Below are 26,181 nucleotides of genomic sequence, written 5' to 3'. Positions count from 1 at the left end.
GGCTCCTTGGATTTGTTGATTATGTCAGTCATCACGTATCGATAAGTTACAAGAATGTTCCATGATTTAACTTAATTGGTGGTGAATTTAGACTGTCTGACATTGTTGAGCCTTCAATGTGATGCAGGCCTGTGATTCCGAAGCACTGTCAGTTTTCACCATTCCTTTATGCTTTTCTTTTATTTTGAACAGGTATATCTTTGCCCTGTGAACATATATTATAATTTTTAATATGCAATTACCAACTAGAAACCAACACTTGCTCTGATATTTTATATCTGAGATTGATTTCTTTTTTTTATCTGTAATGGTTCTTTCTGGGAGTTCTATTCAGACTGTCATTGCCTATAGAACTTGAATCGATGTTCTATCTATTATATAGTCAATATCACAATATCATGGAACCTAAGTTACTTGAAAATAGATTCCAATCTGAAACTAAAGTTGGGCTTCAGATTTCAGGCGGAGTTGCAAGGATTTATGATCAAATTATGGAAGAACACTGCTTCTACATCCATGACTGCATAGGAACAAAAAAGAAGAAAGGGAGTCCCGACTTGTTTGTAAGGTGAAACTAGGAGAGCATACTGACAATTTCTATTAAATTTTTGTGGTTTATGATGAGGATTGGGAAGGACAGATTTAGCTAAATTGCATGGGTAGATGTAAATTTACATAATACCTGTCCTTGACTATGGATTGGGCTTCTCTTTTGGTACCAACAGCCTAAAATAAGAAGGCTGGATTACAGCTCTTCTTGGTAGTGGTATTTTTTCTCATATTACATGATAAAACAACATGTGAAAGAACTATGAAACAAGGAAACCATACAAGGTTGGAAGGACTTTAGCCAGAGACGTGGAATAAAACTGGTGCAATAATATTGTAAGTTGATAAGTTACAAAGGGGTTTTGTGTTTTTTTTAAAAATAAATTTCATAAGAGCTAATTTTATCCATTTTCCACAGCCATTTTCTAAACTTCTTTGCAATTTAGCTTTGATCTGTTGCTCTTTGTCTTATTCTGTTTTAATTATCTTGTCTAGTGTGAAGAGGAACAGGATATCATAAAACATGACTGGAAAAGCGAAAAAAGGAACTAACTTGTCTGAATATTAAAGGGGTTTGCAAATTGTGGTTATTTTGAAAATCTCAAATCATCTTACATGGCTTATTGCCTACTTGTAATCCAACAGAACATGGCAGCAATTATCTTTTCTGCATAGTTTCTCAGATTAGCTGCAGAATTTGCTTGAAACGGATAATAAAAGAGCTAACATTTTAGAGCCAATATAGAATATGCATGTAACATGCGAGAAATTTTCTTCCACACTGTCAGTCAGCACTTGCATGGAGAAAGTAAAAGATGCTGTATTGAATCCTAATATTTGAAGTAGAAAATTTTCCCATTTGTTATCTGTGAGGAACCCTCATTGGAGTAAGCATTCGATAAACCCCCAGGATTGGAGTAATCATTCAACACAAACATGAGGATCTCTCCTCAGCTTTGGTCAGGGGGTTGCTAATTTTGCACCTCCATTTGTGCCCACAGAATAAATTTAATGAAGGATTATACAGAAGGATATAATTATACTTTTGGTTGCTTATTCCAAAATAATGAACAGATACTTGTTAACACTGAAAAAGGGGTGATGTAAGGGAACAATTGGAACTTGGTCTGCTGTTTGTTTATTTATTGTATTTACATTTTCTGCAAGGTTCTCATTGTCCTAGCATTTGATATAATATCTGTCAAAATTCTTTCCCTTAAGGACAAGAAAACCTTGCTGAGTATTTTCTATGCTCTGCTTTTGTCCAGTCACCTCCTATATATCATACTATTGTTGTACTTAAATTTTCTAGTGAAATTATGAGGTCCTGTGTATTGGGAAGAAATTTTAGTTTTCCAGCCATATATATATTGTTTCACAAGTTCACATGATGATATATGGAGCTATCGGCAAGGTACATACAACTGATGTCCTCGTATATTTTTCTTTTTTGGAAAGCTGAATTATTAGTTAATGTAGTGATAATGCATATTCTTAAGTTCCCTGATTGTCAATTTCTGGAAGGTTTTGTTGGGGGGAAAATGTAAGTTGTCACGCTTGCATGAACATCCAAGCAGACCCTCCGACCTGGAGGCGTCCGAGCGGACCCTCCAATCTGGAGACGCCCGAGCAGACCCTCCGACCTGGAGGCGTTCGAGCAGACCCTCCGACCTGGAGGCGACTGAGCAAACCCTCCGACCTGGAGATTCGGAGGCGCCCGAGTGGCCTCTCCGACCTAGAGGCGCCCAAGTGGCCTCTCCGACCTGGAAGCGTCCGAGCAGCCCTACCGACCCAAAGACGCCCGACTCGTGCGCTGTGGTCACATCCCTCCGCAGCGCGACCGAAAAACTACGCCTTGCCTTTGTCAACAATCGATGCGTATGACTCCTATAAGTATTCGGTTTACTCAACAATCAAAGCGTATGGCCCCTGCAGGCACTCAGCTTACTCAACAATTAAAGCGTATGGCTTCTGCTGTCTATGGACATCAAGCCCCTTACGGCAAACCTGCTCGGCTACAAATGATGGCATGACTCCACGATGATTTGAAAGCTTCGGCCTGATCTCCTACAGTAACAGCATTGATTCACATGATCGAGTATTAATTTCTACCGCATGTCCAATCGTACGACAGACTGTTTGTCCCGTCACATCATAGGTAACCCAGCCCCCCTCTATAAAAGGGGAACTTCTCCATTTTAAAGGGGGCTGTGAGATTGAAACTCTGAATATTCACTACTCCTTCCGTTCATACACTTGCTCCCTCGGACTTAAGCATCGGAGGGCCAGCGCCGGAAACCCCGACCACCGGCTTCTTGCAGGTCTCCTGGAGGACGTTGCGCGCCGCCAGACCGCCACCCGCCATTCCCGCATCGGAGCTCCTCCTCCTCAGCCGACGGCCGCCCTCGGGTCCAATTTTCAGCAACAGTTGGCGCTAGAGGAAGGGCCCGAGTTGTGGCCATGAAGTTGAGAAGCAAAGGAGCCTCCAATGCCTCCCGGCGTCTCGCGCCAAGTCCTGGAGACTCAGTCCAGAACTCACCACCAAGGGCTCCGGCGGATCCAGTCCCCCAAGTCCAACCAGAGCAGTTCAACCTGCTTGTTCAACAAGTCCAAGCACTCACTGCGGCCGTTCAAGACCTACAGCAAGTAGAAGACCAACCTCTACTCCCTCCTCACGAGCATGAGTCCTCAGGACGCCGCTCACGACGTCATTCCTTTGTGAAGCGTCGCCACCACCGAAGCTCCCACTGGGCTCGACCCCCAAGCCGGGAGGGCTTGTCGCGCATCTATTATCCTGAGAGCTCGCGCCGAAGCCTGACGCCTCGAGTACGGCAGCACCCATCTGAGGTGGGGTCTGCCTTATGCCGAGCTGCAACAGGAGTTCCACTCGAGCTCGGCAGAAAAGTCGAGAAACTCGAGCGGCAGATCGAGGCGCTCCACAGTCAGAAGGCAAGGCATGAAGATGACTTTGAGTTCACCACCAAGTCATCTTTCTCTCGCCAGATCGAAGATGAGCCGGTCCCACCGAGGTTCAAAATGCCTCAGATAGAGCCCTACAACGGGACCACCGACTCCCTTGACCACTTGGAGACCTACCGAGCCCTTATGGCACTGCAAGGGTCCTCGGAGGCCGTGCTCTGCAAGGCCTTCCCTGCAACCCTCCGAGGAGTGGCTCGGCTTTGGTTCTCCGGTCTGAAGCCGAGCATTGTGTCCTCCTTTGAGCAGCTCGGCAGGCAGTTCGCTGCCAACTTTGCTGCCAGCCGACGCCAGCGCCGAACATCGGATTCTCTCCTCAATATCAAGCAAAAGGAAGGAGAGTCCCTTAAAGACTACATCGACCGTTTCACCGCTGCAACATGGGAGGTTCGCGATCTCGACTAGTCAATTGCAATGTTAGCATTGAAGACCGGAGCTCGGTTCTACAAATTTCTCTTCTCGATAGAGAAGAACTTCCCTGCCGACTTTGTTGAAATGTTGGTCCGAGCTCGCAAGTACGCCAAGGCTGAGGAAGCCATGGCCTCTCGGCGGGAAGCAGCCGAACAACCTGCCAAGATGCAGAAGAAGCACCTCGAGGAGCGCTCCCAACTAAGCAGCAGATCCCCCTAGCGCGAGGAGAATCCTCCTCGGCCCAAAATTCCAGCTCGACAGAGGTTTTCCCTCCAAAAATTTGAGGAATACACTCCCCTCACATCCACCCGAGCTGAGATCCTCATGGAGATTGAGGGTCGGAGCTACCTCCGACCTCCACCAAAAACATGGCCGTCAGAGTTGCAGAAGCACTCGAAGAAGTATTGCCGCTTCCACCGAAATCACGGCCACGACACGGAAGATTGCTACCGGCTCCGTGACGAGATCGAGGCACTTATCCGCCGAGGTCAGCTGGGTCGGTTCGTCCGTGATCAAGCTAAAAGGAGGGAGCCAGAGGAACAGGACCCAGAGCCCTTTTATGAAGACCTAAAGGGGTGTTGATACCCCCCTCATGGCCACGCTGTAGTTATTGCAAAGTCTGACGTAAAAGGGTTTGTGGATAATAAAAGCACTACGGACATCTTGTTTCATGATGCCTTCCAATGGTTGTAAAGCAACTGGAGAAGATGAGCAACCCTCTGGCCGGCTTCACAGAAGGTCTCGTACCGGCGAAAGGGGTTAACGGCCTGCTAATCACGGCTGCGCGCGCCCCCCGAGAGAGTGCTGTGAAGCTAAACCTTCTCGTAGTCCCGGTCGGCTCGGCCTTCAATGCTATTATTGGCCGACTAGGTGCTCCCCGAGCTGTGGTCCCTATCTGCCACCACCTCGTGCAGTTCTCCGCTGGCCGAGCACATAAGGCTGCCGAGCTCAGAAGCCCGAGCGCAAAACACCTCCCCCAGAAATTCGAGCCAAAGAAAGCTGGTGCTAAGCCAAGTCCTAAGGGATTTCGAAGTTCGAGAGCTATCAAAATATCTCCAAAAGGTACAGGATGCCACTTTGGCTTTAAATAATTTTAATATTTTAACTATCTCTAGGTCGGAGAATGCAAAAGACGACCTCCGGATATCTACATCTCCAATGTCACCCCGATCTGAGTGGGGGCGCACAATCGCCAACGGACAAGGTCCGTCGTCTCCGGATATCTATATCTCCAACGTCGCCCCGATCTGAGTGGGGGCGCACGGTCGCCAACGGACAAGGTCCGTCGTCTTCGGATATCTACATCTCCAACGTCGCCCCGATCTGAGTGGGGGCGCACAGTCGCCAAAGAAGACCGCTGAGTCGACCTGAAGTACTTAACTCCAACTGCATAAGAGGTACACCCTACTTGGCACGTACATCTTCATAGATATTTGGCTATATTACAGGACGATCGACGACTAGACTACTTCCTTCGCCCGAGCCAAAAAGCAGCTCGAACTCGGAAGTCGGGGGTAGTGTTGGGGGAAAAATGTAAGTCGTCACGCTTGCATGAACATCCGAGCAGACCCTCCGACCTAGAGGCGTCCGACCGGACCCTCCGATCTGGAGGCGACCGAGCGGATCCTCCCACCTGGAGGTGACCGAGCGGACCCTCCCACCTGGAGGCGTTCGAGCGGACCCTCCCATCTGGAGGCATCCGAGCGGACCCTCCGACCTGGAGGCATCCGAGCGGACCCTCCGACCTGGAGGCGACCGAGCAGATCCTTCGATCAGGAGACCCGGAGGCGCCCGAGTGGCCTCTCCGACCTGGAAGTGTCCGAGCAGCCCTACCGACCCAAAGACGCCCGACTCGCGCGCTGTGGTCACATCCCCCCGCAGTGCGACCAAAAAACTACGCCTTGCCTTCGTCAACAATCAATGCGTATGACTCCTATAGGCATTCGGTTTACTCAACAATCAAAGCATATGGCCCTTGCAGGCACTCATCTTACTCAACAATTAAAGCGTATGGCTTCTGCTGTCTACGGACATCAAGCCTCTTACAGCAAACCTGCTCGGCGACGAATGATGGCATGACTCCACGATGATTTGAAAGCTTCGGCCTGATCTCCTACAGTAACAGCATTGATTCACACGATCGAGCATTAATTTCTACCGCATGCCCAATCGTACGACAGACCGTTTGCACCGTCACATCACAGGTAACCCAGCCCCCCTCTATAAAAGGGGAACTTCTCCATTTTAAAGGAGGCTGGGAGATTGAAACTCTGAATATTCACTACTCCTCCCGTTCATACACTTGCCTCCTCTGACTTAAGCATCGGAGGGCCGATGCCGGAAACCCCGGCCACCGGCTTCTTGCAGGTCTTCCGGAGGACGTTGCGCGCCACCAGATCGCCACCCGCCATTCCCGCACCGGAGCTCCTCCTTTTCAGTCGACGGCCGCCTTCGGGTCCAATTTCCAGCAACAGGTTTAACAACCAAATGGATGCAATTCACTGGCTGCATGGTAACCTTAAGGTAGATGCTATTACTGCATCATATGAACATCCACAGCTCCTTGGACCTCTTCATATAAAACCAAAGACTACTATATTAGGAAAGTGTTGGTATTGATATCTTTGTTAAATTCTGGTGGCTCCCTGGCTTTGTTGGTGCTCCAAATTTTCCTTTTGAAATAACTGTCAACACAACATTTTTGCAGTCATTAGAATTCCTTTTCACCAAATTGGGCAGTCCCAAGGAACTGTATCTGGCTGCAAAATAATTGGCTATTGCAAAATTCAATACAAAATAATATCAAAAGTCTTCATCAGCATACCTTTCTCCCATCTTCACATGACTACTACCACTGGCAGCATTTTTTGGTCTAGAACGAACACAATCAGGACGAAGAAGAATGGAACTCTTTTGGTGGCTGTAATAAATATTTTTAGGCTTTGTCGAAAACGTCCCATTGGAATCACCTATTGCATGTTATGAATTAGCTGCATCAATCCTATTGGATGAGAGCCCTCCTCTTCTAACATACAGGTCACTAAGATAAGAACGCCCATCTCATGCCATGTTTCTATCATCAATTCAAAGCCCTTACATTCCAAGATCAAAACCAGGCAAGAAGGTATAATATTCAGTTCATGCTTACAGGCCAATGATAACAGTTTCTCAAGGATCACATTTATTGCAGAACAATTGCTTGTAGTCTGCAAAGCAAGCACTATGAATGCTTAATTGATGTCGAGAAAATTGATCTATCTCAACAAGTCTTCCTTCAGAAACTGGAACAGTTGTCTTGCAAATGCCAGAGTACAAAGAATGTTCTCATAGATTTGTTTCCGATTTTATGTGGAACCTACCTTTGCTGCTGTACGAATAGCATATGAAGAAGGAAATATAACAACAAATGTCTAGGTTGATATTGAGCTTTTCTCCTTACGCGTTAGGTACTGAAGCTTTTTCCAGAATGCTATATACTCATATATTGGGCAAATCAACCTAAAACCGTGTCAGCCCCATGCTATTGTTAAGTAGATGGTGTAGGTAGGCGACTGATGAGTTATTGCAGACAAATTGTTGTGATGTTATATATATATTAAAAATTAGATGGTTGATATAGTACAGATACATTTAAATAAAATTAAAAATAGAAAATTATAAAGCGCTTGCACAATTCTTTTTCTTTAATCCATATAGCTTTTTTTAAATGATCGACCATATATAAAACCCTCCATTACCTATAAACTTACTTGATCTCAAAAGCTACATTACTATTCACCATGGTTAAGATGTTTCCAAACAAGTGGTGGCCCACCCATGCCGCCGGTGCCTCCAGCTTTTAGCCAATCATCGTAGCTTTTATCATCATTACGTGTCGAGCATGGCCCAAACCGGCCAGCCGAATCACCCAAAATCCAAAAGTCACACGGTTCGTCTCCACCAAAGTCTAAAACCACCAAACAAAATTTTACTGCGACCCATTGGTCATGGAGGACGATCCAGAGGCATCATCCCGTGCTCGACTCGGCTCTCTTTCCCGAGCACCGTTCACCGTATACACATTCCCAGGGAAAAAAAAGAGAGCAGCGGGCCCCACCACATCACTACTCTCGGGTGTTCCCCGTTCGTCATGAAACATCCGATCAGGCCTTCTGGAACACTCCAGGATCCTGCTGTATCTATCCGGCCCGAACGGGCGAACGGCAGACCATGATGCCTTTTCCCGCAACCCTCCTTCATTACGGTTGTATGTCATCACGCCCATCTCTCTCGCTCCACTCCTATCTCCCGTCGCCCTCTCCGATGGTCCAATCCTCATCAAGAAGACGACGACGAGTCTCAGTAACAGAAATCGCGCAGTCCAACATCACCGCCATCTCGTTCTAGAAAGAAGCGGTCGCGTTCTCGCCTTCCTCCTCATCTTCTTATCTTGATGTCACTCAATGATGTATAAAGCCATCTCCCCTTCGTCTGGACTCCTCAGGCTGGCTTCTTCTGGGATTAGGTTTTCCTCCTCCTCCTCCTCCTCCTCCAATTGTCCTCTTGTCTCCAGAGCTTTTGCTTCTTCTTCTCGCTTCTCGGGAACTTCTTCGTCTTCTTTGCTCGGCTCGAGGTCGATCGGATTCTCGAGATCCTGCTCTTCTTTACCCCGGCCTCTCGTTAGGTCGTTCGGCACTTGGCGGCACGGGAGTTGGAGGTCGCCGGTGAGTCTTAGGGCCCAGATCAGGAGCTCGGCGGCCGTGATCGAACGGTTCCGGAGGAAAATGGCCACCATGGGTATAATATTCGATTCTTGAATGCTTTTTTTTGATGAAAAGTCGATTCTTTATTCGTTTCTCTCTTTCTTTTCTAAGCTTCTGATCTTGTTGGAGGTCAATGTCTTGGCTGTTCTGGAATTTTTAGTCTTTTATACTCGTTATTCTAAGCCGGTGACGAGAATATTCGATTCTTTTTTTTCTTTTTTTTTGGGGGCGGGGGGTGGATTGGGCTTTCTGATTTTATTGGAGGTCAATTTCTTTGCTGTTTTGGAATTTCTGGAGGTTTTTGCTGGAGTTTACGGTGGAAAAACCACAGACTGGATGAGTATTTTGATTTCTGTATTTCTTTGTAAGAATCCGCCTTTTTTAAGAATTCCTTTTCAAGATTCTACCAGAATATAATGCTTTTATTTTATTTTTGATTAAAAAAAAGCATATAACGGCCTAAAGATTTTAATTTATTCCTCTGAGGAGTTCCGAAATTTTAATTCACATCTAAACATTGATAATTTATCATACAGAACATATCATGATTCAAGGACTCCTAGAATTGAATCTTGAATACTTTGTTTGTATCTAAGTCTGGGCATTTTTGGTTTGGATGGTAAAGTATCTGTATTCCTTTTAAGTTCTTGAGTTACTTTAAATGGTATGGATTATGTATGATGACCGCTTATATGCTTTTCTGATTGCTTGTATGTGAATATTCAGCTACTGAGAATCCGTTCAAGAACATACTGACTAGCCTTCCAAAGCCTGGGGGTGGCGAATTTGGGAAATTCTACAGCTTACCCGCACTTAGTGATCCAAGAATCGGTAATGCATCTGCTAATATCTCTCTTGGAACCGCTTTTGTCATGAAAAAAAACCCCCTCCTGGATCAGTTATTCTACTACATGAAAACATGTTGTCAGGAACATTGGTTTTACTATCAAGTTGCCTGACCCAATGTAGATTACGCAATGCACTTTGATCTGCATGGTTTTTTTGGCAGCTCCACATCCAATATGGCATATGAATGCAAGAACTGAGGCCATGAATGATTCTGTTGTTTTTCTTTTCTTTCCTGAAACTTTTATTTGATTACCATTCAGTAGCACTGCAGAGCTTAGTTTTTGAATTGTGAGGCTGCTGTTCCTGCTGCTAGTGTAGTTCATTCTGTGGCTAGGGGCTGAGTTGAGGAAGTGAGAATTTAGAAGATCCTATTTGGTGTGATTTTGGTTGTTGACACATATTGCATATGTGTGTGTGTGTGTGTGTGTCTATCTATCTATCTATCTATCTATCTATCTATATCTATCTGTCTATATATGCATACACATATACATATGCATATATATGCATGCACATATACATATATACACATATACATATATATATATGTATGCATACACATATACATATATCTACATGTACATATATACATATACATGTGTGTATATATCTATACCTATATATATTCATACATGTATATACATCTACGTAAACATGTATGCGTATACCCATATACATATATATATACACACACATACATACATATATATCTATATGTATGTATATAGATGTATAGAAATATATATCTATATGTATGTATATAGATGTATAGAAATATGTATATATATGCATACATACATAGATGTATAGATGTATGTATATGCATACATACATACATATGCATACATACATTCATACATACATACATACATACATCCATATATATATATATATTTTTTTTTTTTTTCGTTTGCAAATGAATGGATGGAAAAATGCTTGTGGAAGCTGATGCGATGCTATATGTTACTGAGAATGCTTAGTGCATTAGTGGAGATTTGAAGCTTATATAGTTAATGAAACTTTACTTGTTGCTTATTATGAAAAGAAAACAGAGAAAAAAAGGTTATGCTATGGGAACTTTCTTTTCCCAATATGCAAGTGATTTTTGAAGAGAAGTGCATTGACCATTTTTCTTTTTATGCATTGCAGATAAGCTGCCATACTCTATCCGGATTCTTCTTGAATCAGCAATTCGTAATTGCGATAACTTCCAAGTCACGAAGAATGATGTTGAGAAAATTATCGATTGGGAGAATACATCCCCAAAACAAGTCGAGATACCATTCAAGCCTGCTCGTGTTCTTTTGCAGGTTGATCCACGTGACTCATCTACATTATGCTGTCCCTAAAGGGCCTTATTTTTCTTGCTATTAATCAAATTTTTTTGTGCAGGATTTTACTGGTGTTCCAGCTGTTGTTGACCTTGCTTGCATGCGTGATGCTATGAACAAGCTGGGAAGCGATTCTAATAAGATCAATCCATTGGTGTGTTAGGTTTCTGTGCCCCACTGCCCCCGCCCTCCAAAAAAAAAAAGAACCAGCCTCTGTTACACCCCCTGCTGATATTTTTTTTATGTCTCGATTCTATCTAATGGTTTAGCTAATTCTTTCGTTTTTAGGAGAGATAAACATTTATGAGCAAGGCATCCATAAATTCTGTGAACTTTTAGATCACATTAGTAGCACCAATATGTGAATCATCCTTTCATGCTGGATGTGAGCCATTTATATTTTTAACTCCTTGTTCTCCTCCATACAGGTTCCTGTAGATCTTGTTATCGATCACTCGGTACAGGTAGATGTGGCAAAGTCAGAGAATGCTGTTCAGGCGAACATGGAACTTGAATTCCAAAGGAATAAGGAGAGATTCAGCTTTCTTAAATGGGGATCTACTGCTTTTCATAATATGCTCGTTGTTCCTCCAGGTTCTGGTATTGTACACCAGGTAAGAGTTTTAAACTATCTTAGAAGCTGTGGTGCTTTCCTCCTGTATTAAGTTTATTCCATATCAATCTTAAACTGATGTTGTAAGCATCATGAATCATGATTATTATGGTTTTTTTGTATTAGTTTTATCTGAAGGTGCGGTGAAAAAAAAATTCAGGTTAATCTGGAATACCTTGGCCGAGTTGTCTTCAACAGTGATGGCATTCTGTACCCTGATAGTGTGGTTGGAACTGATTCGCATACAACTATGATTGATGGATTAGGCGTTGCTGGCTGGGGAGTTGGAGGAATTGAAGCTGAGGCTACAATGCTTGGTCAGGTAAAGACGTAAAGTATCATAGAATAGGTCCCTTTATTCTCTTTAAAGGACTGATTGGTTAACCGGTATCTGTTCTGGATGAAAGTTATTATGTGGATTTAAAGTGTACTGATCGCTAGAGTAGCTTTCTTTTTAAATCTATTATGGTTAACGGTTTGGAAGACAAATGCCCCTTTTGCCTGTTTTCCACTTAAACTGCATATGGATGATATTCAGTCACTGCATATTTCAAGACCTAGAATTGTTCCTATAATTTCAAACTCTGTTGCCATACAATGCTATGTACATAAGTTACGCATCTGATATATGTTTTATATTTTAATTTTGAATATTCATTCTATGAAAAAAAATAGATTTAATTACTCGGAAGCTCCACAGTTTTTTTATAGTTATTCTTATCTTTTTGCCTCTCGTGGTCATTTATACTTAAACCTTTTTTCTTCTTTTTTAGATATGATTTCAGTGCTAACACATTGATATGTTTGTGACTACTAGTGCCAGTCTATGCATTATAAGGCATTGTTTGATATATTTATTCCCTAAATTTAAAGTTCTATTTTTTTGCTGAGAAATTGAGAGTAAAGGCGGTTTGTTGGAGAATTAAAAGGAAAAATCAGGGCGAGGAAGTAAGAAGAAAATAAACTCTACATTTTCTCTAGGAGGCCTAAAATATTTCTTATTTGGAAAACAGCAATTTTGGAGAAAATAACATATAGTTTAGTGGTTCAATACTTCAATCTTACCATATCTTAAAAATTTTCTCTGCAACTTTCTCTATGATCTTCTTAGTTCATCCAAAGAAGATTCCAAGTTTTGTTTTTCTTTTTTCTGCTGGTTCACTTTTCTGTTATTCCATTCTATCAGCAAGCGAACAAAGCTTGAGTCCTCGTCTAAATCTTTTTTCCCTTTATTTTTGTTAATTACACAAGTACATTCTTTAGAATAGTTTAGAACCAAGACCACCAAAACTACCAAATGCTTGAACCCATTATTCTTGCCATTCAAGCAGTCGTGGAAGCTGATAGTCTTCCAATGCTGCTTCCCTTTGTTTTTTGTGCTTCCTTTTCTGCCACAGGTTCTTATTGGTTCTTACTCTGCCTCTATTTGACCAAGGGAGGATATGATGAATAAAAGAGGGGAAATGGATATTTATGGGTCACCACCAAGCTTTCATATGATAACTAGAATCCAGGTTTCATTGACTGCAGTTGTATATTGTTCAGGCTTTTAGCCTATGCTTAGCTTCTTAAAAGGTGGCACTATTATGTCAATTTAATCCTTTTAAAACAGGCCTTCATTCTTAAGCAGTTATTGGTGATCTTCTCTTTTGCTAATCTTCTTCAGTACCTTAGAAGACAACCAGTTGATCAATTAAAGTTACAATTTGATTGTTAACTCCATTTCTAGCTTAATCTCAGACTAACTTCAATATGCAGTAGATTATTCCATAAGGAGTTCTTTTACTACACATACTACGAAGACATTTTCTGAAAACAACAGCAGCAGAAAAGGCAGCAAACCACGAAAACTCCCCACCTGACCCAAAAAAGGTGGGGTGGTGGGGGAGGGGGCAGGGGGTGGGTTGGCGAGTTACAGATCGATTTACCTCTTTAGGCCAACCTCTTTTAACTAATTGCCAATGGGAAACCAAGAATTATTTTGACAAATTGGATAGGTTAGGGTTTTCTGGCTGGGCTCTTGTTTGGGCTGCTTTCCTTTGACAAAGTGTACCCAAACGATTTCCTGGCAGACCTTGTTTGTCTTTCATTAATCTTTTTTTAATATGAATAAGTCAAGGTCTTTTTTGCTTGGAATGCAAGGTGAGGCTTTAATCTACCTCCATCTAACTGTATTTACCTATCTTTTTGAATAAGGTCTCTGGTGCTACCTCCCTCCTTTCATGGGAGACTTGAGTATTTACAAGTCAGTGAACATACTGTTTGCAATTTACATGCAAACTATTGGAGATTTGGAGTCTTTTTTTTGTGTGGCAATGCGAAATTTCTTTATAGATTAAGAATACAACTATTCTGCTAATTAACAACTATTCTGCAAATTAATTATTTTTTTGTGTTCAGATGTATTTTATTTGGCACTATATTTTGGCATTAAATTTATGCAATAGTTAGCACTTTTTTTCAAGAGCACTATTATTAATTTTTTACATTGTGCTGAAAACATCAAAAATCTTCACATTAGAAGGAAATTTATCAAATTAACTGATTAAGCAACATTTTAAAATAACCTTTCCATAGAGATAATTTGCTTGTTTCCTTGTTTCATAATTTACTCCATGCTCGTGCTTCTTCACTGGAATATTAAAACAAGATTTAGTTCTATGTTTGTAGTTTGTTTTAAGTGGCTAATGCTTTATTTATCTGATTTGGCAGCCCATGAGCATGGTTTTACCTGGTGTTGTGGGGTTCAAGTTGTCTGGGAAATTACACGATGGGGTCACAGCAACTGACCTAGTATTGACTGTAACACAAATGCTGAGAAAGCATGGTGTCGTCGGCAAGTTTGTTGAGTTCTACGGTAGATATCATTTCTTACTCATCGATTTATTAGCACTAATTCAGCACCATCCTTTTCTGAATCCTAAAACCTCATTATATAGGTGAGGGTATGGGTGAGTTATCATTGGCTGACAGGGCAACAATCGCTAATATGTCTCCTGAGTATGGAGCAACCATGGGTTTCTTTCCTGTAGATCATGTCACTCTGCAATATCTCAAACTGACAGGAAGAAGTGATGAAACTGTGAGTATTTCAAAGTTCTTGGTGGAACCTGGTGTATTTCTTCTGATTTACTGCACTGTCAGTTTTTACTCAACGCTTGTGATAAAGAGGAAATTGCTTGTCTTTCCATTTTCACAACTTTTTGGAAAATATTCTGGGTGAAAAAAAGAAACAAAGAAGTGCAGAGAAATTCCTGCATGTTTTATGGTCTATTACATCCTTGTTAATCTAGTTTTGTTATTGTGTGCATCAAAGAAGTTAAATATCTTTAACCAAATTTTCTATATTTTTTGGTGGGAGTTTTCCATTATTTTGTAGCAAGTTCTGAATATAGAACCATCTAAGCGAGGCTGGTTTACTAAATAGAAACCTTTTCTTTCAATTAATGTATATAGGTAGCAATGATTGAGTCCTATCTGCGAGCTAACAAGATGTTTGTTGATTATAGTGAGGTAAGCCTTTCTTTTTAAGAAATTATACATATAAGTTTTAAGAGTTGCATGACTGATGTGTTTTTTGCGAGTCAGCCTCAAGTAGAAAGAGTTTATTCATCTTATCTAGAGTTGGACCTCACAGATGTTGAGCCCTGTGTTTCAGGTCCAAAGAGGTAATCTGCATGCATAGTATTTCCTGCTGTCAATAGTTCATCTATAGTTTCGTTCCTGATTTGTCTCTGAAGTTTCTTCTACTAATATCTATGACAGACCGCACGACCGAGTTCCTCTGAAAGAAATGAAGGCAGACTGGCATTCTTGTCTCGACAATAAAGTTGGATTCAAGGTGATGAGTGTGAACTACATTGTAGATTGTTTTCTTCCAACTGCAGCTAGGGTTTCTATCCATACCAGAATCTGTAGTTCTATACAAATTGAGTATACCAATCATGGTATGCTGTACCGGTCAGTATCGGGCATACTGTTCCCGTACCGATGGGTACCGGTATCGGTACGCCAATGTTCCCGTACCGACACTCGGTACGCCTATACTAGTGCGGCGTTGGTACGGGGTTCGGTACTGGTACGGCGAATTTTGATACCAATGATAATTTTTATGCTGGAAGTCTTGTACATATAGATTAATGCATTATGCGGCCTTGACCACTACTTCATGTAGTCTTTGTTACACATCGGCTGCTTATAATTTCGCTAGGTTTCATGCTATCGGCCGATTTTAGCATATAATCCTAAATTCCTAATTGTTGCACCACATCTAATGATATTCTGTACTTTTTTAAATCAATTTTGTAGATATAAACCTGGAACTCAGATTGAATTTTATGCCTTATCATAATTTTAACATGGTACATATTGAAGTCAGATTGTCGACTCATATGCAATGCTAAGGAACTTGGGTGCATGTTTACTTGATTTTAGTTCAGTTGTAATCCATGTGGTTTACATATCGTAGTCACTGAGCACTTTGACTTTGTTATTGTCAGGGCTTTGCCGTGCCAAAAGATTCACAGGACAAAGTTGTGAAGTTCTCTTTTCATGGACAACCTGCAGAGCTCAGACATGGTAGTGTTGTTATAGCAGCTATTACGAGCTGCACAAACACCTCCAATCCCAGTGTCATGCTGGGTGCTGGTCTTGTTGCAAAGAAAGCTTGTGAATTGGGTCTTGAGGTTTGTTCTTATACCCAAATATATCATGGCCCAGGGCAAACCTGTTTTTCTTTGGTTTTGAGTTTTGCCTTCCTACTTTTTCGGTGTATTATTGACAAACTAAACATAGTTAACAGGTTAAGCCATGGATAAAAACAAGTCTTGCCCCAGGATCTGGAGTTGTTACCAAGTATTTGCTCAAGAGGTATATGGATTTGTAATGTAAAAACAACTCTTAAATTGCCATTTTCTGTCATATTACTCTTGTTATTCCATTAATACTTCACTTCTATTATTGAAGAGAATCTGAAATGTGGTTATTGTTTTTCCTAGTGGACTGCAAAACTATTTAAATCAACAAGGTTTCCATATAGTTGGATACGGCTGCACTACTTGTATAGGAAACTCTGGAGATCTTGATGAGTCTGTTGCTGCTGCTGTCTCTGAAAATGGTAGCACTATATTTTGCCTTTACTTTCATTACTACTTTTGTCACTATTTATTTCTTTTTCTCTACATGAATACACTACATTGTATATATTTTATGTGAATCTTATATTGATTTTCTTTGTATTGTTGTCACAGATATTGTTGCTGCTGCAGTGCTTTCTGGAAATCGGAACTTTGAGGGCCGAGTGCATCCCCTAACTCGAGCTAATTATCTTGCTTCACCTCCACTTGTTGTAGCATATGCTCTTGCAGGCACGGTAAGTAAATATTGGTGTTTGTGTTTGTGTCATCAACAATACTGGGAAAGCAGTTGGCTCGAAAGTGTTAGCATGTATTAGAAAAGATTCAGAAATATAAAAGTAACACAAGAAAGTGATCAAGAAACTGTTTCGATATGCATCCAAGAAACTGAACAATTTTTGTTCTTGACCATTTAATGTAAAGAAAGTGCTTGGATTAGCCTTACTTTCATATATAATGTACATATCCAAGTGCTAACATTATATGTTTAGTGCTATCATTTCATACCAAAATAGTGATGCTGCTTTTGTTTTCAGAATTTCAATAATTGTTGCTTGTTGAATACGTATGCTTAAAGGTCTTTTGTCAGCTGATAAAGCCTTATGGACTTCAAAAATGGTAGCAGCTATAATTAGTGAAATATAAGATTGTTCATTTGTTACTTCAACTGCAGGGCATTAACATCAAGAATAATGAAAAAATATTATAACATGGCAGGCAGGATGTCATCATGTAAACAATTCCAACAAAATAAGGTTTTGTTGTCTGGCTTTTGTTGTCAAATACATATATCCGAGTCAAACTTCAAAGTTAGCACAGGGTTACAGGATTGTTTGACATTCTGTAAAGTTTTTAAGACCATTAAACAAACTCCAAGAACAACAAAAACCAACTTCTGATTTGATTATGGTGAGATTTTTTTAGTGACCAGATTGGAGGTGCCATTCAAAGAGTCTAACTATATGTTGATCAGTGAAAAAAAATGCAATTCTGTCACCAAAAAAATGCAATTTGATGTTATAATGAGTATCCAAAATTCTGAATTGCTCAACATGCATTAGACTTATGGGTACATGTGAACTAGGGCTGGAAGTGGGTCGGGCCGGGCTGGGCTATGCCCTTACTTGAACCCACCTGAATTTTCTTTTCGGGCTTCAGCCCGAAAATTTTGGATAATCCAAGCTCGAGCCCAGGCCTGAGCCCGACCCGAATTACCCATTTGGGCCAAAAATAGGTCTGGCTTGAACCCGATTGAAGCTTAATATTTCATAATATTGCTTCACAAATAAATGAGCTAGTTAAAAATTAGGCTCTCTCCTATAACACAAGTAAATGATACATGATACATTATTCTTAGCTAAACCCATTTTAATTTGTTCTTTACTTCCTCATTATTCTCTCTAAATAACAGCACACAAAAACAACTTGATTCGGGCCTGAATTCAAGCCTCGTTTTGGGCATTGTTCGGGCTTGGGCTTGGGCCGGGCCAATGACATACTCGGGAATGAGCTTTACATTTAAGCCCAAATTCGGTCTAAACTCTTTTGGGCCAAGCCCAAAGCCCGGCCGATGGGCCTCGGCCCGGCCCAAGCCCATTTCCAGCCCTAATGTGAATGTTGCTTATTCTAGCTGGACAAAGAGATCAAGTACTCTGCTTTTATGCAATAATATATTTCTTACTCCTATGGAGAAAGAAAACTTGTATCTGCAAAATAGAAATGTAGCAACTGAATATTAAGTTTTTAGTGGATTGGGCCAGGTGGTAGTAGCTATTACTAAATCTTTTTTAATTGATTAATACTACTTTTGTTGTCTTGGCTAGTTTGCACTAACTGAATATTAAGTTTTTAGTGGATCGTGCGGGTGGTAGTTGCGTATGTCTAAAATTTAATTGAGGAATACTGCTTTTGTTGTCTTGGCTAATTTGCACTAAAAGATGCACATATATTTAAAGAGCATCTATTACTAAATCTTTTTGTTATAGTATATCAATAGTTTCTCCTATATTTTACCTCTCCTGGTTTCAGTTTCATGCATTTACTTGAGATGCTCACTTGCATTAAGTTAGGATGTTTGAGACAGATAAAAGTGGCACGGACACTTTATGATTCAAATAAATGCAGAAAGTCACTATGCTATGTGGGCTTATCTTGTGCTGATTCATATCTGTTGTTTCCAGTTCTTTTTTTCTTATTATTCACATATGCTGATCATAATACTTCGAATTGCAAAACATGTGGTTGGTATACCTATAATTTACACAATAGATAGGTTCCTATTCATGAAAACCACATTTATGAACAAAATATATTCTTTAACACTGTTACATTACGTGATACCAATCATGATTTTTTTTTTTTAAAGTGAACTGAATCTCTTGACAGTGAAGCTAACGATTAAATAAATAAGGTGTTCTACATATACGAATGTGTTTCATTTAACTTACATTATGATATCATTTATAGGTTGACATTGATTTCGAGAAGGAGCCAATTGGAATAGGAAAGGATGGGAAGAGTGTGTACTTCAAGGACATATGGCCATCCACTGAAGAAATTGCAGAGGTAATACTGTAAATCTTGAAGATATTTGTTAGCTTAGAACTGTCATATATGTTCCATACTCTTTTCTAAATGGGACACTAAAGACTTCTTATGTGTTGAAAACTCTCAAGGAATCATATACTCTCTCTTTCTTTCTCTCTCTCTTTTCCCCTTTTTCATTTGGGCAAGAACTGTGTCAACCTTTACATCCGCCTTCTCTTTTGGTGGGTAATATGAGGCCATAGGTGATTGGAACCCTAATGGCTGGATGCAAAGAAGGCCCATATGGCCGTACAGCCCATATTTCATCCATATTGCAGGTTTCACTGCCTGTGGCAATTTGTTGTGTACTACAGTTAGAAATAAAAAACTTGGATGCACATCCTGATGATTCAAATCCTAGATCTCCACCACTAGGAGGGTAACCAAGATTTGCCGGTTGGTACCATTCCATACCGGTGTCTAACCGGTACGCAGTCTTATACCATACGGACATTTGATATGCCTCGCCATCTCGTATTGTACCATGTACCGATATTGTAATAGGATGGTACCATTTTGGGGTCCGATTCCGAGACGATGAACCTTGAGGGTAACAAATCATTTGTCTTCAATGCTGCACCACTAGTGCACTTTTTGTATATGCTTTTCTTTTCCTCTAATATACACCTGTAGTTTAGAAAGAACACCACCTTTGTTCATCAACCATTTCAAATTTAAAATAATCACTAACCAAAAATGTGTTACCATTCAGGTTGTTCAATCAAGTGTGTTGCCAGACATGTTTAAGAGCACTTATGAGGCAATCACAAAGGGCAATCCAATGTGGAACCAACTATCGGTCCCAGCCACAAATTTATACTCATGGGACCCTAATTCTACCTACATTCATGAGCCCCCCTACTTCAAAAATATGACAATGACTCCACCTGGACCTCATGGGGTGAAAAATGCATACTGCTTACTGAACTTCGGTGACAGCATTACAACAGACCACATTTCACCAGCAGGGAGCATCCACAAGGACAGCCCAGCTGCAAAATACCTACTTGAGCGTGGTGTGGACCGCAAAGACTTCAATTCATATGGCAGTCGCCGTGGCAATGATGAAGTAATGGCAAGGGGAACCTTTGCTAACATTCGCCTTGTAAATAAACTCTTGAAGGGAGAAGTGGGCCCAAAGACAATTCACATTCCGACAGGGGAGAAACTTTATGTGTTTGATGTGGCAATGGTAAGTTTTTGGTACTGACTACTGAGCTTTTCCATTGGAGCATGTTCTGTTCATGTAATATTTGTATTCTTAGATGATTAGATTGGATATCCTGTGGTTTTTGATATGACAAGGACCATTGCCCATATCATTTCTAACACCAGTAGAATAATGGAGGGTTCTAGCTGTAAAAAATTGCATAGTCACAAGATTTCTGAATTGGTTCCACAAATATAGATGCTTCATTGGCAGATGTCAGACTATCCGTAAAGTTGACTGAAATTTACTGTTGCCTGTATTACTACATTGTGATGATTGGTTCTAGACCATTTTCCTTATTTCTTCTTTAATCTTTTGTGGTTTGTCTGGCAATCATTTGGTTTTGGGATGTCAAGGCTTAATTTAATGTTTGGTCTTTACTCCATCAAGCCAAGCATGCAGAAGTGGGAATTTCTGCTGGGGCTCCAATTATGTTTTGCTAGGAAATATTTTTTGGGTGTGTAGACTTCTTGCTTTTGCTGAAATTTTTGTTTTTCCAACTTTTCTAATGTTTGGTTCTAGTGCACTAACAATGATGTAAATGAACCTGTTAATGAGAGAATATTTCAATAATTTTCATATTTGGAAATAAAGTGTGAGATAGTTTCGAGCAACGTATGTCATACTGTATTGAATCATGCGGTACGGAACGTACCGCACCATATCGATTTGGAGCCGTATGTGGTACGGAGGGCATACTGACACTCGGTATGCCGAATCGGATGACACCAGAATGGGGCATACCATCCGTGGTACGAGGGGTATATCGAACTCGGTACGCCGAGCCGGGCTTTATATTGGGCATACCGACACAGTAATAGGGTGGCACGGTATGAGGCCTGGTACCGAGATGGCAGACCTTGGTTTCGAGCTATAGAAAGCATGTCATGTTCCACGTCCTTGATGGATGATTTTGTTTGGATCCTACAGCCTCATTAATCATCTATCATATTACAGCATCAACCAATTAACATCTGGGTTGGATGCTAGATTTATTTGTGATAACTTGCTTCACAGTGTAGGAACAGAACTTGATCTCCCTTTTTTATGTCATGCTGAACATCTTTTCCAGAGATATAAGGCTGATGGACATGACACCATAGTTTTGGCTGGAGCAGAATATGGGAGTGGTAGCTCTCGGGACTGGGCTGCCAAGGGCCCTATGCTGTTGGTTTGTCTCTCTTTAAAATTCAGTGTTTTCTTGTATGTTAGCAGGTTGTTCATTCTTATTTCTCGTGATTCTCCTGTAATGTTGTCTTCTTTTCCATATCAGGGTGTGAAAGCTGTGATTGCTAAAAGCTTTGAGAGAATCCACCGTAGCAATTTAGTTGGCATGGGTGTTATCCCACTGTGTTTTAAACCTGGTCAGGATGCTGACTCACTAGGTCTGACAGGTCATGAGCGGTATACAATTGACCTTCCGAGCAACATACATGAAATACGACCAGGTCAGGATGTTACTGTTGTCACAGATGCTGGGAAATCTTTCACCTGTACAGTACGTTTTGACACAGAGGTAATTGATCATCCTGTTGCATAGATACTAAATTACATGCTTAAATTGCACAGCCAATTAATTTTGATTTTACTTGCTAATATATTTCTGTCGGCCTTTTGTAATTAATTAACCGTTACAAAATAAACCTTGCTGTTCTCCCACGCATTATACACCTTAAATAAGCTCTAATAAGTATCAAAACTGTTAAAAACCCTAAGTCTAAAAGTGTTCTTGTTTAAGAATCGCACAATTGTTATCACAATATAGAAAATTTTCTCTTTTGATATAATGATCCAAGACTATGTGCACATTACATGTTGGATCTATTCAGCTTGATAGAACTAGATGTGTCCTTAGTAGCTGGAACCTTTTATATTTGGTGCCATACCTGCTTTGGGATTTTTACATTATCTTTTTCCTGCTATTCCTTTTATAGGCGCTTTCTTGTTCCTCCTCTTGTTCCGAAAATTTTTTCTTCTCTTGAGAGCGCTATTCCATGCTTCTGCACCAGAATATTCTTCACTATGACCAGGGATTTTTTTCCCCCAAGATTAACATGAGCCATGATTATGGCCAGCCTCATGAGGTTTGCTTTAATGGGGTAACGTTTCTCCACCTTTCCCATCTAGGGTCATGCTTCATTGGATTGGTTCGAATTCTTTCTGGCAACTTTTTAAAGGTCCCTCTCTTTCCTCCCGCCCCCTAGGTTTGAATTCTTTGCTCTTTTAAAGGTCTCTATCTTCTCTCTTTCCCATCTAGGGTCATGCTTCATTGGATTGGTTTGAATTCTTTCTGGTTACCTCCCTCCCTCCCTCCACACCCCCCCCCCCCCTTCTTCCCCTTTTCTCTTCAATCGAGACAGGTTTTGAATTTACTAAAAAACTGGATACTTTTAGATTAAATCCTCGGTGTTTTCTGTGTTTTCTGTGTCCCCGCACGGGTGTGTGTGTGTGTACATGCATGCATATCTTCTTTATCACTATCTGCTACCTTGTGATCTTTCTTTTCTTCTCTCTTTGTGGATATGAAGAAGGGAAGCTGGTTGGGACTTCGCCACCTTGAGCATCAGAATCCAGATAAATTCTTTGTGATCTGAAACCTATCAATTGTAGATTTGGTTTTGATGGTTAGTAGTGTTTTAAAAAGCAGTTCGAATATGTGGGCGATCAAGGGACCACATAATAACCTATCAATTGTAGATTTGGTTTTGATGGTTAGTAGTGTTTTAAAAGCAGTTGGAATATGTGGGCGATCAAGGGACCACATAATGCATATGCAATATGCAGGCTATATATATGGATGCATATATAGGTCCTATTTCTAACTATTTAAAAATAATATAGTATATTAAGTACAATAAGAAACAAGAATAATGATAACAATTTTTATGGATGGATAATTGCAATTACAACTAATAATTAGTGCTTATTTCTTAGTATGCAACACCCAATAGCCATAAATATAGCATATTCAATATTTTAACACTATTAATATCTAATAGCAATTAATATCCATCAGCTTGAAGCTGCTGCACCTGCATGGCCCAGATAAGAATAGGCCATATATGTAGCTGCTAAGTGGCCTCAAATATGCAACCATATGATGCTAATATAGGCCAGGTATACGGGTACGCAATGCTAAGTTGACCATCTTTTATGGTCTATATGCAGTATGATCACATACATTACTGCATATAGGCAGTGTGGCCTGGTCAAGGAACTACTTATACATATGCACAAATGCGGCAGTATCCACCACATTTTTAAACACCAATGGTTAGATCTGTAAGGAGCCAGGCATCTCCACCATTCGACTTGTTGCTGTAATCTATTTTAATGCCATATCTACTACCCAGCTTGTTGCGTCATCTATCTTCATGCCATATAAAATCAAAACCATACTAATGGGAAGCGTGCTTTCCATATAAATCAGTGTTGGAGACGCCATTACAATTCAATCCTTCCAGAAGGCAGGACAGGTGGAAAACATGAAAGAACGTGTATGGAATAGCTGTGGAATTTAGTGTAAATTGGTTTCTTAGCTGATTCCTTGAGCTTGCTGTGTGTTTCCTGCATATTTTTAGCTGTCATTTTTTCCCCTTCTATGAGACATCTCTCACTTCTATTTCCATGTCCCGTATTTTACGCATCCATTTTTCTTCAATGGCTACTTTTTTTTCTCTTTTTGTGGGAGGGGGGTGTTGAATTATTACCTGTCAAAAATCCCTTGCTTATTTTTCCTTCAAAGTGTTGATAGTTTAGATATGCCCTTTAAAAGACTGAAATCTGTATGTATATCCTTCGGGTCATGTTACAGTCACTTCATCATTCTAACCTTAGTTTAGCTAGGTTAAAAGTGAACTTGATGTGTGCCCTTTAAAAGACTGAAATCTGTATGTATGTCCTTCGGGTCATGTTACAGTCACTTCATCATTCTAACCTTAGTTTAGCTAGGTTAAAAGTTAACTTGATTTGTCCATTCACTGTTTTTATGCTATATATAAGTTTTGGAAACTTCAGGACAAATATGTGTTTGTGCCAATAGTATATATTTCCTTTTACACCTTTTGAACATTCCTATGAAGCATTTTTTTGTGAAGAGTACGGAAAAAAAAGGAAAAGAAACTTTAGGGGTATAATGGCAATGTAATATGATAATTTTTTATTAGTGAAAGGGTTTCCGATAGTACATATTTTTTTTCCACTTTTTGAAGGAAGCAATTAAGTGCTTTTTTTGAGGAGTATAAGGGGGTATAATAACAACGGAATATGATAATGTTAGTGTTAATGAAGGGGATTCATCAAACCACCCAAGCATGTATGCAAGTTTCGAATTTTTGGAGGGCCACATGTACAAGTCACTTTCTATGCTGAATATCAATAAGCAATTTCAAAGGGTTGTTGCAACAATTCCTTTTTCTGGTGTCACCGGATTGAATATTCTTTTCATGTATTTTGTAATTACTAGATTTCTAAAGAAATTATTGGACATTTTATATTCAGAAGTTCTATCTTTGTACGTATAAACAAGTGTGCCTACAGTGTTGAGTTAGGTAAAGTTGGAGAACATTCATTCTGTTATGGCTATGTGCTTTATTTTCTTTCCAAGAAAAGGTGCAATTAGCTTCATTCTGTTACAAAAAAATAGTAGTGCAACTACTACTAATTGCATGTGACAGTAATGGAAGCACTGTGCTATGCTGTGTCCATAAAAAAAGAAAAAAGAAAGAGTGAAGATCTATTATCAACTATGGTCATGAGTATCCTCAATATCATTAGTCATTAACTGAAACTTATAACCTTTATTGATGTTGGCCCTGCAGGTTGAGCTGGCTTACTTCAACCATGGTGGTATTCTTCCATATGTTATTAGAAATCTGATCAATTCTGAGAGCTGAGCAAAACATCTAGAGAGTTGACTTGAGGTGTTGGTATGCTGGGAGCAGCTCTTACCTTTGTTCTTGCAGGACTGTAATCTTGTTGTGAGGTGCGGTTGGTTGTTTCTGGCAGGAATTAGTTTTAGTAATAAAGTGATGTGCCAAATAAATTTTCCTGATATGCCTCACTGAAGCGGATAAAATCATAGGCCAATGATAGATACTTCAGTTTAATGAAAATATATTTTTGAAGTATGTTAATGTGTGTTGTTTTGTGGTAACTTGGTGGTGCGTTTGTGGATAAATGCTGATAATATGTTGGAATTATATGTTTTTTCTGCTGACAATATATTTTCTAACACAATGCTGTTAAGTATGTCTAATGCTGTGAGTCATGATGAAAAATGGCTTGGAAATCTCTTGCAATGTTGCAAAATCATGGTATCCCCTATCCACGTAATGAAGGTTCATGTGCTTGGCTGTTGTGCCTGTTGTAGGCCAAATTTTGATTGGAGATTAGCAATGGTGATATCTCCAGGTGTGCATTACATCAGTCATTACGTTCTCTCCTAGGCTGTGTCTGGTTCACTGATGGCGCACAAACTGGATTAATGGGGTCAAGTGTAATGCATGAGTAAAGAAATGGAGGGAGACGGTAGAATAAAGCTATTCCATTTCATCAGAGGCCTCCTGTTTTGTCTGGGTGAAGTGGATAAATACTGGAGTATTAACTGTGTGTTGATTTTTTTTTTAAAAATGTATCTCTTTTCCCTCTAAACTCTAGTTTGAGTGTAAGAATGATTGCCTGGCGGAATAGATTGGATTAAAGTTGTTTATTTTGCATAAACATTTAACAGCAAGGTACAGTAAAGATGTAAGCCTGAAAAGTTGATTGAAGTCCCCTT

General features: G+C 40.3%; 1 protein-coding gene across 1 annotated transcript; it reads left to right on the top strand.

Moving 5' to 3' along the window:
• Window positions 1-8,151: 8,151 nt before the first annotated feature.
• LOC103717623 (putative aconitate hydratase, cytoplasmic) lies at window positions 8,152-25,623 on the top strand. The gene is made up of 20 exons (XM_008806082.4): window positions 8,152-8,712; window positions 9,405-9,509; window positions 10,677-10,837; window positions 10,920-11,012; window positions 11,287-11,472; window positions 11,632-11,793; window positions 14,184-14,328; window positions 14,411-14,553; window positions 14,928-14,984; window positions 15,060-15,139; window positions 15,237-15,312; window positions 15,971-16,156; window positions 16,273-16,340; window positions 16,469-16,587; window positions 16,721-16,842; window positions 19,073-19,171; window positions 19,905-20,384; window positions 21,475-21,573; window positions 21,676-21,918; window positions 25,223-25,623. Exons 1-20 carry the CDS (start codon window positions 8,379-8,381, stop codon window positions 25,295-25,297), a joined length of 3,033 nt encoding a protein of 1,010 aa, XP_008804304.2. The 5' UTR covers window positions 8,152-8,378; the 3' UTR covers window positions 25,298-25,623.
• The last annotated feature ends 558 nt before the right edge of the window (window positions 25,624-26,181 follow it).

This window comes from Phoenix dactylifera, chromosome 4, assembly GCF_009389715.1.
Source record: "Phoenix dactylifera cultivar Barhee BC4 chromosome 4, palm_55x_up_171113_PBpolish2nd_filt_p, whole genome shotgun sequence".
Lineage (NCBI taxonomy): Eukaryota > Viridiplantae > Streptophyta > Magnoliopsida > Arecales > Arecaceae > Phoenix > Phoenix dactylifera.
This window is presented reverse-complemented; position numbering and strand designations above follow the sequence as displayed.